The sequence below is a fragment of the Anomaloglossus baeobatrachus genome, chromosome 7, assembly GCF_048569485.1.
Source record: "Anomaloglossus baeobatrachus isolate aAnoBae1 chromosome 7, aAnoBae1.hap1, whole genome shotgun sequence".
Lineage (NCBI taxonomy): Eukaryota > Metazoa > Chordata > Amphibia > Anura > Aromobatidae > Anomaloglossus > Anomaloglossus baeobatrachus.
Genome location: NC_134359.1, coordinates 291,542,012 through 291,558,695, shown reverse-complemented (window position 1 = coordinate 291,558,695; position 16,684 = coordinate 291,542,012). Strand labels below are relative to the sequence as shown.

The window sequence follows — 16,684 nt, the reverse complement described above, 5'->3', positions numbered from 1 at the left end:
AAAAAAAAAAAAAAATGGCGATCGCCATTATAGAAACAGCAGTGATCTGAAGGCGCTGTTCACGCACACTATACACTGAAATGTGATAATAGTTTGATTCACAGAGTGACTTACACTATTACAGCAGAAACCAAGCTATGATTTAGCTGTTTTTTGGCTGCTAGAACCGTTCTCGAACGTTTCTAGAACTACCGAGCTTTTACAAAAAGCTCGAGTTCTAGTTCGATCTAGAACATGCCCCAAAATCACTCGAGCCGCGAACTGGAGAACCACGAACCACGAACCGCGCTCAACTCTAATGTTGTCTAATGGTTCTGTGATGCTTCTCAAGGGGTGAAGGCCCTCTTGGTGGAGTCATCTTCTAGATCTAGCCATAACTCATGGTATCTCAACAAACTTTACATATCAGATTTATGGTTTCAAAGATGGAAAACCATATGAACTGGTGGACTTCTTTGTGATTTATGACCACTTGACACCTTGAAGACTGAATTGTTGGTGTTTAGAGAAAATTTACCCAAGTGTGGAAACATTTTACAGCATCATCTGGCGAATGTCCCCCACTGAGTGGAGAACTTTAAATAACTAAAAAAATAACAAGTGAAGTCAGGGAGGAGGTGCTCGGGTTACATCTGGCTCCAGGGCTGTGCTTGGCCATGAAGAAGTCTTTTACGAGACGGAGCTGGTGGCTTCAGAAGCCATTATGGACATGCAGAGGAATTTAGTTGGCATTCTCTTCTGTCTCGTCTGTGGCTTGTCTTTTGGGGAAGTTAGGTGGCCATGGCTAAATATGGACCTTTTGTATGAGGACATCAAGAAGGAAGTTGACCTGGCGCTTCAGGTGGTGAACCAACCGAACTTCCAAGGATGGAGGCTTAAGTTTATCAAACAGGTGAGAGACAAATTCCAGTGATGTCAGACTTTGCAAACCTTTAGGTTTATGCATGGTAGTGGCCAGGTGAGGTTACAGTAATAGCCAAGGACCACATAAAGGGGAAAGAGCATCCTAAGTTAGATGCGATGGGTGTGTTGGCAATCGTGTAGATTTAGTTTTAGGGGTGCTTCACACACAGCGAGCTCGCTGCCGAGATCGCTGCTGAGTCACGCTTTTTGTGACGCAGCAGTGACCTCATTAGCGATCTCGCTGTGTGTGACACTGAGCAGCGATCTGGCCCCTGCTGCGAGATCGCTGCTCGTTACACACAGCCCTGGTTCGTTTTCTTCAAAGGCGCTCTCCCGCTGTGACGCACAGATCGCTGTGTGTGACAGCGAGAGAGCGACAAATGAAGCGAGCAGGGAGCAGGAGCCGGCGTCTGGCAGCTGCGGTAAGCTGTAACCAAGATAAACATCGGGTAACCAAGGTGGTTACCCGATATTTACCTTAGTTACCAGCCTCCGCCGCTCTCACGCTGCCTGTGCTGCCGGCTCCGGCTCTCTGCACATGTAGCTGCTGTACACATCGGGTTAATTAACCCGATGTGTACTGTAGCTAGGAGAGCAAGGAGCTAGCGCTCAGTGTGCGCGGCTCCCTGCTCCCTGCACACACAGCTAAGCGGTGTGCGCTGGTAACTAATGTAAACATCGGGTAACCATACCCAATGTTTACCTTAGTTACCGGTGTCCGCAGCTTCCAGACGCCGGCTCCGTGCAAGAGCAAGGTCGCTTGCACGTCGCTGCTGGCTGGGGGCTGGTCACTGGTCGCTGGTGAGATCTGCCTGTTTGACAGCTCACCAGCGACCATGTAGCGATGCAGCAGCGATCCTGACCAGGTCAGATCGCTGGTCGGATCGCTGCTGCATCGCTAAAGTGTGAAGGTACCCTTAGGCTTTGACCATCCAAACACTGGACATGAGCAGATTGATTAAAGTGGCACTATCATTGTAAGAGTAAACGGATATGATGAGCGGTGATTGATCTGGAGGGTCCTCTGCTTGCAGCAAATGTGTGACGTATAGCTATAAGATATGTGCAATCAAAATATGTGGTACTTTTAGCTAGGGCACTGATAAGAGGAGGTTAACCCAGAGGGGGCAGAAAACATTGTCTCCATCTGGTCCGCCCGATCTTTCCCTGAGCATCCTACAGAATATGACGATCTAACAAAAAATATACTTATCAATAGTAATGAGCGGGCACTACCATGCTCGGGTGCTCGGTACTCGTAACTAGTGATGAGTAAGCACTACCATGCTCGGGTGCTTGTAACTAGTGATGAGCGAGCACTACCATGCTCAGGTGCTCTGTTCTTGTAACTAGTGATGAGTGGGCACTACCATGCTCAGGTGCTCAGTACTCGTAACTAGTGATGAGTGGGCACTACCATGCTCAGGTGCTCTGTTCTTGTAACTAGTGATGAGTGATCACTACCATGCTCAGGTGCTCTGTTCTTGTAACTAGTGATGAGCGGGCACTACCATGCTCAGGTGCTCTGTTCTTGTAACTAGTGATGAGTGGGCACTACCATGCTCAGGTGCTCTGTTCTTGTAACTAGTGATGAGTGATCACTACCATGCTCAGGTGCTCAGTACTCGTAACTAGTGATGAGCAGGCACTACCATGCTCAGGAGCTCAGTAGTCATAACTAGTGATGAGCAGGCACTACCATGCTCAGGAGCTCAGTAGTCATAACTAGTGATGAGCGGGCACTACCATGCTCAGGAGCTCAGTAGTCGTAACTAGGGATGAGCAGGCACTACCATGCTCGGTACTCGTAACTAGTGATGAGCAGGCACTACCATGCTGAGGTGCTCGGTACTTGTAACTAGTGATGAGTAAGCACTACCATGCTCGGGTGCTTGTAACTAGTGATGAGTGGGCACTACCATGCTCAGTACTCGTAACTAGTGATGAGCGGGCACTACCATGCTCGGGTGCTCAGTACTTGTAACTAGTGATGAGCGGGCACTACCATGCTCAGGTGCTCTGTTCTTGTAACTAGTGATGAGTGAGCACTACCATGCTCGGGTGCTCGGTACTCGTAACTAGTGATGAGTAAGCACTACCATGCTCGGGTGCTTGTAACTAGTGATGAGCGGGCACTACCATGCTCAGGTGCTCTGTTCTTGTAACTAGTGATGAGTGATCACTACCATGCTCAGTACTGGTAACTAGTGATGAGCGGGCACTACCATGCTCGGGTGCTCAGTACTGGTAACTAGTGATGAGCGGGCACTACCATGCTCAGGTGCTCTGTTCTTGTAACTAGTGATGAGTGGGCACTACCATGCTCAGATGCTCTGTTCTTGTAACTAGTGATGAGTGATCACTACCATGCTCGGGTGCTCAGTACTCGTAACTAGTGATGAGCAGGCACTACCATGCTCAGGAGCTCAGTAGTCATAACTAGTGATGAGCGGGCACTACCATGCTCAGGAGCTCAGTAGTCGTAACTAGTGATGAGCGGGCACTACCATGGTTGGGTGCTTGGTACTCGTAACTAGTGATGAGCGGGCACTATACCATGCTGAGGTGCTCGGTACTTGTAACTAGTGATGAGTGGGCACTACCATGCTCGGGTGCTTGTAACTAGTGATGAGTGGGCACTACCATGCTCAGTACTCGTAACTAGTGATGAGCGGGCACTACCATGCTCGGGTGCTCAGTACTCGTAACTAGTGATGAGCGGGCACTACCATGCTCAGGTGCTCTGTTCTTGTAACTAGTGATGAGTGAGCACTACCATGCTCAGGTGCTCAGTACTCGTAACTAGTGATGAGCGGGCACTACCATGCTCGGGTGCTCAGTACTCGTAACTAGTGATGAGTGAGCACTTCCATACTCGGGTGCTCAGTACTCGTAACTAGTGATGAGTGGGCACTACCATGGTTGGGTTCTTTGTACTCGTAACTAGTGATGAGTGAGCACTACCATGCTCGGGTGTTCGGTACTTGAAACAAGAAGGTCAGACACTTTGATGGGTTCAACTTGAATAATGAGTATAATGGAAGTCAATGGGAAATTCGAGCAGTTTTGTGGAGGATCTTCAGGAAAAAATGTTGAGTTTCCCAATGACTTCCATTATACTCGTTACTTGAGTAGAACCCGTCCAAACGTCTGACCTGCTCCTTTCGAGCACTGAGCACCTGAGCATGGTAGAGCTTTCTCATCACTACATATCAAGAATCAAGATAATGCCTCCCTGCTGAAAGTCCTCTCTACCTGGATGACAGACGAAGCATGCAAATAGCCAAACTTTAGTTGGGAGAGGGGTCTTGTACAGACTTCGCAGCATGTGATGTGGCTACGACTGCAAAGGATTAATCTATCTCTAATCTTGCGCTCACTTTTCACTTAGGCTGCAAAGTGGGTATAAATCACACCCGACACAGTCCACACACCCCGGATGCAGAACACGATGCCACCACTCATCAAACAAAAGGGGCGACGAGTCCCTAAAATAACACTGCTGCCCGACAGTCAGAAGGCCACACTCCCTACAAAAGGCTATGGATTTTTTTGAACATTTAAGGACTAAACTTGTATAAGTACAGCGCTTATAAGAAAATGAATAAAGAGAGAATAATAAGGCGACACTCCGATAGACGTTACAGACAAATACATAAAAGTTTCCGTCTAGAGTTGTTCTTCTTTTCTTTGAGGAAACTCTTTTTATATCCCTGGTGCTGGACTCAAGTTTCCAGGACAGTCTAGCATTTTAATTTAGGAAATCTTAGGTCTGTAACACGACAGTGAGTTAATACGCAGACAAGTACCCAATATTGAAGAACATTGATGAGCTCTCACATCCTTCCATCCTCATCTTTCTTTAGTAAATGGGGGATGTCCACCTTGGCTACATAGGACCATCTGCCCAACCTTTGAGGCTCCGTTCCTCAGGCCGAAGTGTCAGGAATGACACATCTCTGTAGTCCCACTGATACCCCCCTTGGTTCTGAATTCCTGCCAGCCTCCTGGCCTGAAATAAGAGTCCACAGGACCCTTTGTACAACTTTACCCAGGATTTTCATCAGATTATGTTGTTCCCCAACTTTATTGGCTGATGGAGGTGGCGGTGACGTAGGCCTCGGCCAGTCCTTACCACCCTACATTTCCCCCGATTTACAGACCTCTCCCTGTAGCTCCAGATTACTGTGCTGTCTTCTGCTTTGTCGCAGGCTGCGCCCCGGATGCACATCGGACTGGTTGAACTATGGCTTCAGTTTCAGAAATTCCAGACAGATCAAGACAAAATGTGGAGGAAGATGACGAAGACATCTGAAGCTTCCTGCCAAGGTGCAACTTAATCCCCCGCCCCATCACATAAATGTCCACCCCATTCTGCCCGCTAATACCACAAACAATGCAGAAACATGCCTTTTATGCAGATTTGAATAAGCCCCTCCTCTTTATTAATTATTTTATTATATATTATTATAGCGCCATTTATTCCATGGCGCTTTACAAGTGAAAGTGGGTATATGTACAACAATCATTAACAGTACAAAACAGACTGGTATAGGAGGAGAGAGGACCCTGCCCGCGAGGGCTCACAGTCTACAGGGGATGGGTGAGAGTACAGGAGGGGAGAGGACCCTGCCCATAAGGACTCACAGTCTACAGGGGATGGGTGAGAGTACAGGAGGAGAGAGGACCCTGCCCCCAAGGGCTCACAGTCTACAGGGGATGGGTGAGAGTACAGGAGGGGAGAGGACCCTGCCCATAAGGACTCACAGTCTACAGGGGATGGGTGAGAGTACAGGAGGAGAGAGGACCCTGCCAACGAGGGCTCACAGTCTACAGGAGGAGAGAGGACCCTGCCAACGAGGGCTCACAGTCTACAGGAGGAGAGAGGACCCTGCCTGCGAGGGCTCACAGTCTACAGGAGGAGAGAGGACCCTACCAACGAGGGCTCACAGTCTACAGGAGGAGAGAGGACCCTGCCAACGAGGGCTCACAGTCTACAGGAGGAGAGAGGACCCTGCCAACGAGGGCTCACAGTCTACAGGAGGAGAGAGGACCCTGCCTGCGAGGGCTCACAGTCTACAGGAGGAGAGAGGACCCTGCCAACGAGGGCTCACAGTCTACAGGAGGAGAGAGGACCCTGCCAACGAGGGCTCACAGTCTACAGGAGGAGAGAGGACCCTGCCAATGAGGGCTCACAGTCTACAGGAGGAGAGAGGACCCTGCCCATGAGGGCTCACAGTCTACAGGGGATGGGTGAGAGTACAGGAGGAGAGAGGACCCTGCCCGCGAGGGCTCACAGTCTACAGGGAATGGGTGAGAGTACAGGAGGAGAGAGGACCCTGCCCGCGAGGGCTCACAGTCTACAGGGAATGGGTGAGGGTACAGTAGGCGAGGACAGAGTTGGTTGCGCACTGGTGTACTGGACTGAGGGTTATTGTAGGTTGTAGGCTTGTCGGAAGAGGTGGGTCTTCAGGTTCCTTTTGAATCTTTTCATGGTAGGTGAGAGTCTGATATGCTGGGGTAGAGCGTTCCGGAGTATGGGGGAGGCACGGGAGAAATCTTGCACACAATTGTGGGAAGAGGAGATAAGAGAGGAGCAGAGAAGGAGATCTTGTGAGGATTGGAGGTAACATGCAGATAAGTACCGGGAGACTAGATCACAGATGTAGGGAGGAGACAGGTTGTAGATGGCTTTGTATGTCATAGTTAGTGTTTTGAACTGGAGTCGTTGGGCGATGGGAAGCCAGTGAAGGGATTTGCAGAGTAGCAAGGCCAGGGAATAGCGAGGGGAGAGGTGGATTAATTGGGCTGCAGAGTTTAGGATAGATTGGAGGGGTACAAGTGTGTTAGACGGAAGGCTACAGAGCAGGAGGTTGCAGTAGTCTAGGTGGGAGATGATGAGGGCATGCACTAGTGTTTTGCTGATTCTTGGTTAAGGAAAGCACGAATCCGGAAGATATTTTTGAGTTGTAGTCAGCAGGGGGTGAAGAGGGCTTGGATGTGTGGCTTGAAGGATAGAGCAGTGTTCAGGGTTACTCCGAGGCAACGAGCTTGCAAGACTGGGAAGAGTGAGCAGCCATCAACTTTGCTGGATAGGTCCGTTGGAGGGGTTGAAAGAGGAGGAGGAAAGACAATGAATTCAGTTTTGTCCATGTTAAGCTTTAGGAACCGCGCAAAGAAAAAGGATGAAATAGCGGACAGCCATTGTGGGATTCTGCTTAGTAGAGAGGTAATGTCAGGTCCAGAGATAGCAAGACGTATTCGATGCTCATAACATTTCTCTAATTTTTCTCTAATCTGAATACTACATCTGCAAGAAATAGAAAAGTCCTGGTGTATATAGCACCAAGCTTTCTAGTTCCTTCTTCGAATTCAGTCGGCTTTAGTAATCAGATTTTCCAGCATATAGGGTAAGACCGTCTTTAAGACATTGATATGACATTTTAGGTTTTGTATAGTAATAATAAGTATTAGAGGACAATTGTGAGCCAACCCCCCAACATATTAGGACCCCTTTATGCTAATTTATAGCCCCTTTGCATTCTGTTTTGTAAAATTCATAACTCAATTATTTTTCAGACCTGAAAGACAAAATCAGAGACATTGCTGTCCAGGTGCCTGAGAGGATGGACGCGATGGAGAAACGCTTGGAAATAATGAGCGCGAGCGTAAAAACCATGGAGGATGCACATGAAACTGAATGTGCAAATAGAAGACATCTGACGAAGGATCATCAAGAAGATAAGATGATCTCCTCTGAGAAGAGGGCCATGAGGCCCAGGAAGGGTAAATTCAGCAGTACCCAGCTTGTCCACAAGGTGGCAGCTCTAACTGTGGTACTGAACGGGCACAATGAGCTGCTGGTGGAGCTGTATCAGAGAATGACAGCACTGGAGGGAGTGAATGAAGCCAGATATTCGTCACTCACCCCACAAGACGGGAGTGGAGACGGCCATTAAATTATGCCTTCTTTATCCTTTACTCTTTTTTTCACACATCATGTCTTCTACTCCAGTCACAGTCAAAGCTGCACTCAAAAGTTTGCTGATTTCACCTCTGAAGCAGAATTCGGTGTTTGCTGGTTTCCAGTTTGATCCCAGTTTTCGGGACCTCACATCCCACTGTGTGCATACAAAGATGGAGAGCCCCTTTAATTACAGATATTGTGTATGGTGTTGCCTTGTCATTTAGGACAGGGTCAAAACAAGTTATAAGAATTCACAAAAACTGACTAGTGATTTTGAGGAGAAGCGCTAATGCTCTGAGGGTCTGCACAGACTTAGGCTATGTGCGCACTTTCCGTTTTCACCTGCGTTTCAGGTGCGTTTAGGGTCCGTTTTGCATGCGTTTTGGTTTTCCATGAAAGACAATGAGAATTCATGATTTCTTGTCCGCACTTTGCGTTTCCAAACGCATCTCAAAATTTGCATAAGTTTGGTCAAAAACCATGAGTTCAGAAAAGGACCCTGTCAATTGTTTTTGCCATTTGTGGTGCGTTTTGTTAACATTGAAGTCAATGAGAAGTAGCAAAAAGCAAGAAATATCCAAATTCCTGCGTTTTACCTGCTTTTTCATTGCAGAAAACATGCGTTTTGGACATCAAAATAATGATTTGATATGTCCCTTTACACACATACATAATCCGACAATTAAATTTAAGAATAATATGCATTTATTGCTATTTTACCGCTAAAATGTATATTAACGCTATAATTTTATTAAATATATCTTTTTGCATTATTTTTCCCATTAATATAGATTTGTCCCTTTTTTTTCTCTTTTTTCATTCTGTTTGACTATTTAATCTTTATTTAGCAGTGTCTTGATGTACAAAGCGCATCTGTGAAAACGCATGTGGAAACGCATGGAAAAAGCGCTAAAAACGCATCTAAAACGCGGTAAATACGCATGCGTTTTCTGCGCTAAATTTCTGGGAAAGGCAACTTTGGCTAAATCAATTAAGGCTAAAACGTGCGTTTACAACTGCATGTAGGATGACGGAAAGTGCGCACATAGCCTAAGGCTATGTGCGCACGTGTGCGCTCTGCACCGCACCAGCTGAAAAGCTCCGTTCTGAAGCGCATGGTGCCGACAGAGAACGTGCGCTCTGCATGCTGCCTCCCCCTATAGACAGCATGCAAACCGCACGGAAGAAGTGACATGTCACTTCTTAGAACGCAGCGATTTGGGCAGCAGCCGAATCGTTGCGTTCTAATATGCCACATGCGTACGGCCCCTGCACAATCTCCATAGACTGTGCAGGGGACGCAGGACGCATGCAGTTACGCTGCGCTGCAGATCGCAGCGTAACTGCATGTAATACGCACACGTGCGCACATAGCCTTAGACCGTCAGCCGGGACCACCAGCTGCTGTCCAGATGAGGACTGGAGGACTTCACTCTTGGGGAAAACAAGGACAATAGGGATGGAGTAATGACATTCCACTGGTTGTGAAATCTCCTCCATGTGTTTCTGTGTAATATTTTACGTGCTGCAGAGATGCAGGAGACACGGCTCTCCGGCTATGCCGAGCCTGTGCAAAACTATATATAAAGAGGAAATAAAGGGAACAACATAAAAACATGGAAAAAAAGGGCTCAAAATAGGCTAAAATAATAAAAAAAATAAGTAGCCATCAATACTTTACTAATCCCTGAGGCTTCCTAGCCCCTCACCCCAAGCTCCGGACATTAGGTCCCATCTCCGTGTCCGGACTTCATTACAGCAGAAAGTACAAAGACCACCAGCACCGGACTGGGACGTGTTGGGACAGGATCGGCGGGGAGACTGGGGAGGCGATAGTCAGACCTCTATTATTTCAACCCATTGAGAGTGGTTTCTAAAAATAATTCTTTGCTGGATAACCCTTCAAAGCTGTATTAATACATTGCTGAAAAAATACCGCCACATAGTGTATACAGAATGCTACCATATAGTGTATAAAGAATACTACCATATAGTGTATAAAGTGTACTACCATATAGTGTATAAAGTATATTACCACACAGTGTAGTGTAAAAAGAATACTACCATATTGTGCATAAGGAATACTACCATATAGTGTATAAAGAATACTATCATGCAGTGTATAAAGAATAACACCATATAGTGTATGAATAATACCATACAGTGTATAAAGAATACTACCATACAGTGTTTAATGGCTACTAGTACTTGCACACTGTATAAAGAATACTTTTGTACATTGTATACATTACACTATCATACAGTGATTAAATAATACTGTTATACAGTGTTATGCCATTATCGGCGTCCCTGCACTGTCCTACCCTCTCCTGGCCAATCAGAAGTAGCTCCTATGTCCCCGGTCCCTACCGCTGGCTCCCAGGGCCTGAGCATGCCACGCAGCTCTACTGGGAGCATACTTAGGGTGCGCATGCACCTATTGTTAAAGGGCCAGTGTGCAACAAACTGGAAGTGACGCTCAGCCTATGGCTGATACGCATTAGGTATTTAAGGCATTCTCTGACTATGGAAGGTGCCTGGGGAACGTGGTCTAATCCTAGAGACTCGCTGTTAGTTGTCAGGTCCCCTCCTGTTGATTGTGTCCTATGCTGTGTGTATTAACACTTGTCTGTACCAGCAGTGCCCGCTATACTTGTCGTGCCTGCTGCACCTGCTGCACCCGCTTTACCTGCTGTACCCGCCAGTACCTGCTGCACCTGCTGTACCCGCCAGTACCTGCTGCACCTGCTGTACCCGCCAGTACCTGCTGCACCCGCCAGTACCTGCTGCACCCGCTGTACCTGCTGTCGCTGCTGCATCTGCTGCTCCTGTCTACCCCAGCCGCCCGGTCTGCAGCAGATCACATCAGAGACAGTCGCTGTTCTGCCCCTTCCTCCTGGTGTCAGCTGCTGCAGTGCCGGGACCCCCTAGAGTACCACCTGGTGGCTACTGGCAGCCAAGCCCACCCTCACCATCAGAGGCTCTGGTGAAAACCCGGTAGTCGCTTAGTTACGCCCCTCAGGTGGAGCCAGTGCTGCAGCCCAGTGGTTCCACTCCCACTCACACCTGCGAGCATTACATACAGTGCGTAACAAAATACTACTATACATTGCTCAAATAATACTGCCATTCAGTGCTGAAATAATACCTTGTGAATGACTGTGTGCACACACACCTCTGCTATCACAATACACCATCTTGTACTTACACACATCACTGCCGTCCTCCATAGACAAACAGAGACGGCAGGAAGGAGACGATGGCCTCAGTCATTTCTCACGCTGCTGAGGTAAAACAAAAGCTGAACTCTGATTGGTTGCTGAGATAATTTGAAAACTGAGCTCTGATTTGTTACTATGGTAAAATGGAAACTGAGCTCTGATTGGTTGCTCTTAAATGTAAGCTGAGCTCTGATTGGTTGCTTTTTAATGAAAGCTGAGTTCTAATTGGCTGCTCTTTAACGAAAGCTTAGCTTTGATTGGTTGATCTTTAATGAATCTGAGCTCTGGTTGCTCATTAACAAAAGCTTAGCTCTAATTGGTTGCGCTTTAATGAAAGCTGAGCTCGGATTGGTTGCAATGGGTGACAGTCAGTTATAGTGTAAGACTGTGATGAATCAGGCCGGTGTGCAGGGGCCATCCTTGTACCAACAAATATTGACAAAAAATATCCTACTATACAACCCACATAGCTAATGAACACCGCCATAGAGTGAGAGGATAATACAGCCAGAGTATAAGTAATACCTCACATAGTGAACAGAACACAACACCCACAGTGGCTTAAAGGGGTTGTCTAGTGAAAACAAGTTATCAGGACATCTTGCAGATGGGTGGGGCCTAAACCTTGAGACCTGCATTGATCCCGAGGCCCTGAATGTAGCAGTAACAGACGGGCGCTCCAGTGCTGCATTCATCCGTTATGTGACTGCCGGCCATAGCTGGGCCCAGCGCTCGGCTTCTCCCCATTCAGTCTGGCCATAGCTGGGCCCAGCACTCAGCTTCTCCCTATTCAGTCTGGCCATAGCTGGACCCAGCACTCAGCTTCTCCCTATTCAGACCGGCCATAGCTGAGCCCAGCACTCAGCTTCTCCCTATTCAGTCTGGCCATAGCTGGACCCAGCACTCAGCTTCTCCCTATTCAGTCTGGCCATAGCTGGACCCAGCACTCAGCTTCTCCCTATTCAGACCGGCCATAGCTGGGCCCAGCACTCAGCTTCTCCCCATTCAGTCCGGCCATAGCTGGGCCCAGCACTCAGCTTCTCCCTATTCAGACCGGCCATAGCTGGGCCCAGCACTCAGCTTCTCCCCATTCAGTCCGGCCATAGCTGGGCCCAGCACTCAGCTTCTCCCTATTCAGTCTGGCCATAGCTGGGCCCAGCGCTCGGCTTCTCCCCATTCAGTCTGGCCATAGCTGGGCCCAGCACTCAGCTTCTCCCCATTCAGTCCGGCCATAGCTGGGCCCAGCGCTCAGCTTCTCCCCATTCAGTCTGGCCATAGCTGGACCCAGCACTCAGCTTCTCCCCATTCAGTCTGGCCATAGCTGGACCCAGCACTCAGCTTCTCCCTATTCAGTCTGGCCATAGCTGGGCCCAGCACTCAGCTTCTCCCTATTCAGTCTGGCCATAGCTGGGCCCAGCACTCAGCTTCTCCCTATTCAGTCCGGCCATAGCTGGACCCAGCACTCAGCTTCTCCCTATTCAGTCTGGCCATAGCTGGGCCCAGCACTCAGCTTCTCCCCATTCAGTCCGGCCATAGCTGGGCCCAGCGCTCAGCTTCTCCCCATTCAGTCTGGCCATAGCTGGACCCAGCACTCAGCTTCTCCCTATTCAGACCGGCCATAGCTGGGCCCAGCACTCAGCTTCTCCCCATTCAGTCTGGCCATAGCTGGACCCAGCACTCAGCTTCTCCCTATTCAGACTGGCCATAGCTGGGCCCAGCACTCAGCTTCTCCCCATTCAGTCCGGCCATAGCTGGGCCCAGCGCTCGGCTTCTCCCCATTCAGACTGGCCATAGCTGAGCCCAGCACTCAGCTTCTCCCTATTCAGACTGGCCATAGCTGGACCCAGCACTCAGCTTCTCCCCATTCAGTCCGGCCATAGCTGGGCCCAGCGCTCGGCTTCTCCCCATTCAGTCTGGCCATAGCTGGGCCCAGCGCTCGGCTTCTCCCCATTCAGTCTGGCCATAGCTGGACCCAGCACTCAGCTTCTCCCTATTCAGACTGGCCATAGCTGGACCCAGCACTCAGCTTCTCCCTATTCAGACTGGCCATAGCTGGGCCCAGCACTCAGCTTCTCCCTATTCAGACCGGCCATAGCTGGGCCCAGCACTCAGCTTCTCCCCATTCAGTCCGGCCATAGCTGGGCCCAGCGCTCGGCTTCTCCCCATTCAGTCCGGCCATAGCTGGGCCCAGCACTCAGCTTCTCCCTATTCAGACCGGCCATAGCTGGACCCAGCACTCAGCTTCTCCCCATTCAGTCCGGCCATAGCTGGACCCAGCACTCAGCTTCTCCCTATTCAGACCGGCCATAGCTGGACCCAGCACTCAGCTTCTCCCCATTCAGTCCGGCCATAGCTGGACCCAGCACTCAGCTTCTGCCTATTCAGACCGGCCATAGCTGGACCCAGCACTCAGCTTCTCCCTATTCAGACCGGCCATAGCTGGACCCAGCACTCAGCTTCTCCCCATTCAGACTGGCCATAGCTGGGCCCAGCACTCAGCTTCTCCCTATTCAGACTGGCCATAGCTGGACCCAGCACTCAGCTTCTCCCTATTCAGTCTGGCCATAGCTGGACCCAGCACTCAGCTTCTCCCTATTCAGTCTGGCCATAGCTGGACCCAGCACTCAGCTTCTCCCTATTCAGACTGGCCATAGCTGAGCCCAGCACTCAGCTTCTCCCTATTCAGACCGGCCATAGCTGGGCCCAGCACTCAGCTTCTCCCTATTCAGACCGGCCATAGCTGGGCCCAGCACTCAGCTTCTCCCCATTCAGTCCGGCCATAGCTGGACCCAGCACTCAGCTTCTCCCCATTCAGTCCGGCCATAGCTGGGCCCAGCACTCAGCTTCTCCCCATTCAGACTGGCCATAGCTGGGCCCAGCACTCAGCTTCTCCCTATTCAGACTGGCCATAGCTGGGCCCAGCACTCAGCTTCTCCCTATTCAGTCTGGCCATAGCTGGGCCCAGCACTCAGCTTCTCCCTATTCAGACTGGCCATAGCTGGACCCAGCACTCAGCTTCTCCCCATTCAGTCCGGCCATAGCTGGGCCCAGCGCTCGGCTTCTCCCCATTCAGTCCGGCCATAGCTGAGCCCAGCGCTCGGCTTCTCCCCATTCAGTCTGGCCATAGCTGAGCCCAGCGCTCGGCTTCTCCCCATTCAGTCCGGCCATAGCTGGGCCCAGCGCTCGGCTTCTCCCCATTCAGTCCGGCCATAGCTGAGCCCAGCACTCGGCTTCTCCCCATTCAGACCGGCCATAGCTGGGCCCAGCGCTCGGCTTCTCCCCATTCAGTCTGGCCATAGCTGAGCCCAGCGCTCGGCTTCCATTTTGGCCTTGTGATCGGTGCATGTTCCAGCGGTCAGACCCCACTGATCAGCACAATATCACCTATCCTATGGTAACTTGTAAAGACGGAATTAACCCTTTAACCCGATTCATGACCTATGACATACTGGTACATCATAGGTTGTGTACTTCCCTTTGATGTGGGCTCACACACTGAGCCCGCATCTTTCCCTGCACATGTGCCGCCCCCGTGCCAGCAGCCGGTGCTGCTCAGATCTGGGGCCTACGGTACGGCTCGAGGGGTTCCCCAGACTCGGGGGTCGCGCGGACACTCCGAATAAAAAGGGGACGTATTTGTATGGGGTTGGTTGTAGAATGTCTGTGACGTGGTACACCACCGCTGCTGTTGTGGGGTACCCGGGGGAGATGTAATGGCAGCCGGATGTTAACCCCTCCGTGGGTAGGGATGGTTGCCCCGGGGCCCAGTGTCTCTGTGCAGGGTATGGCGATGGCAGGGGCTTGCACGCCCAGACGGACCAGGGGATAGTTGGTTACTCCCAATTGAATGAATCACACGAGTCTTTTGGTAAACCAAGGTGCTGGTGGCCGGCCGCCGCGGCCGGTTGTACTCTGGTCCGCCCACCCGGGCTGGTGGTCACTGTCCTTTCCTCTGCACTGTTTTTGTGTATTGTGGGCTGCCTGATTTGGAACTCAGGAGTCCGCTCCTGGCTTTCTGCGTGCCTAAGGAGCCATGCCCGCTGACGGTGACCCGTGGGATCTATGGGCACTGGCGGTTGCCCTATCCCTTTCTGTGGGTGGTTGTCTGCCTCTGGGACTTTGGTTGGGACAGGACCTGTAATCCTGCCCTCAATCGGTTAATTAGCTAGGCCGCTGGTTTCAGTGCTGGCTTCAGGGTCCGAGTACCCCCTCTGTGCACGGTTTCCGGTCGGGTCTCCGGTGTCGGTACCGGCGGTCTCCAACCCTTCTATGGTCCTCCTAGGATCTGCCGAGCCGTCTTCCCGTCTCCTGCTGACAGAGACCACTGTCTGCCACCTAGCCAAGGCACCAGGGCTCCGACCCTGGCACCATTCAACTTGAACTTCCTCTGCTGGAGCTACACCTAGCCCCAGCCCACACTCCTCTCCACTTGAACTACAGACTAGAACTAGACTGCTTGTTTTCCCGCCCCAGGCTGTCTAGACCCCGGGGTGGGCGTTTCCTAACCGCCTGGTCCCGCCCACTGGTGTGCCTGTCTTGCCCTAAGGGGGGGTGACTAGGGTTTCAGGTCGGCTGTATGTCACCTAGGTGAGGGAAGGTGTTATGCGGGGGGCCTATGTGTGACTACCTGGTTTTGCCAAGGCATCACACACACGTCGGCTGATCTAATCAGTTGTCATCTTTTTCTAACAGCTACGGGTGGATCAGGGATTTCCCCACCCATGTTAAATAGTTAAATCCCAATGTCAGTCTCTGACAGGGGGAGTTAGTGCACGGCGGTGAGGAGCGCGTCATTCCACACTCCTATCAGCGGCCCCGTGACGTGATCATGGGGCGCCAATGGGTTGTCATGACCGCCGGGGGTCAGCTGATGACCTGTGTCTCTCATGACGTAGTTCATGTGAAACTATACATGTTTGGTATCTACGGACTCGCACTGACCTGGGGAATCATAATATCAGGTCAGTTTTACCATACAGTGATCATGGTGAATACCCCCCCCCCCCCCAAAAAAAAAACAATTGTGCAATTGCACTTCTTTTGCAATTTCACTGCGCTTGGATTTATTTTTCCGTTTTCCAGTACAATATGGGGCAGAATGATTGGTGTTGGTCAAAAGTACAACTCGTCCTGCAAAAAGCAAGCCCTCATATGGCTATATCTGTGGAAATATAATAAGTTATGGCTCTTCGAAGAAGAGGAGGAAAAACCAAAAGCGAAAAGCGGAAAATTGCCCGGGGTGAAGGGGTTAAGGCGCTTTTCACACATAGGTTTTTGAGGAGGATATTCCAAGTGAAAATGGCTTCAAGGAATGCTCCTCTTTGTAGGTATGATTGCAGCCCTCTGATTGGACAGCTCGTTATTCCTGTGATTGAGCTCTGAGGTGACACTGACGGGTCACACAGGGGATATACATGAGTCAGAGATGGGCAGTCACGTGACAGGCCGCCATCACCCCGGAAAGTTCCATGTTACTGCTCATCAGCTGCTTAGGAAAGTTCCCAGCCGCCGCGTTGTTATGGTAACGCTGTAGGACTACATTACCCGTCATGCCCCGGGCGCGCGTTCCTACTGTGACCCCGCCGCGGCCCTG

At 50.4% G+C, this 16,684-nt stretch overlaps 1 protein-coding gene across 1 annotated transcript; it reads left to right on the top strand.

Annotated features, from left to right (window-relative positions):
- Nucleotides 1-683: 683 nt before the first annotated feature.
- Nucleotides 684-8,577, top strand: LOC142246426 (uncharacterized). Its single transcript, XM_075319477.1, has 3 exons — nt 684-892; nt 5,115-5,232; nt 7,483-8,577. The coding sequence occupies exons 1-3, from the start codon at nt 704-706 to the stop codon at nt 7,860-7,862; spliced, it is 687 nt and encodes a 228-aa protein (XP_075175592.1). The 5' UTR covers nt 684-703; the 3' UTR covers nt 7,863-8,577.
- Nucleotides 8,578-16,684: the final 8,107 nt, after the last annotated feature.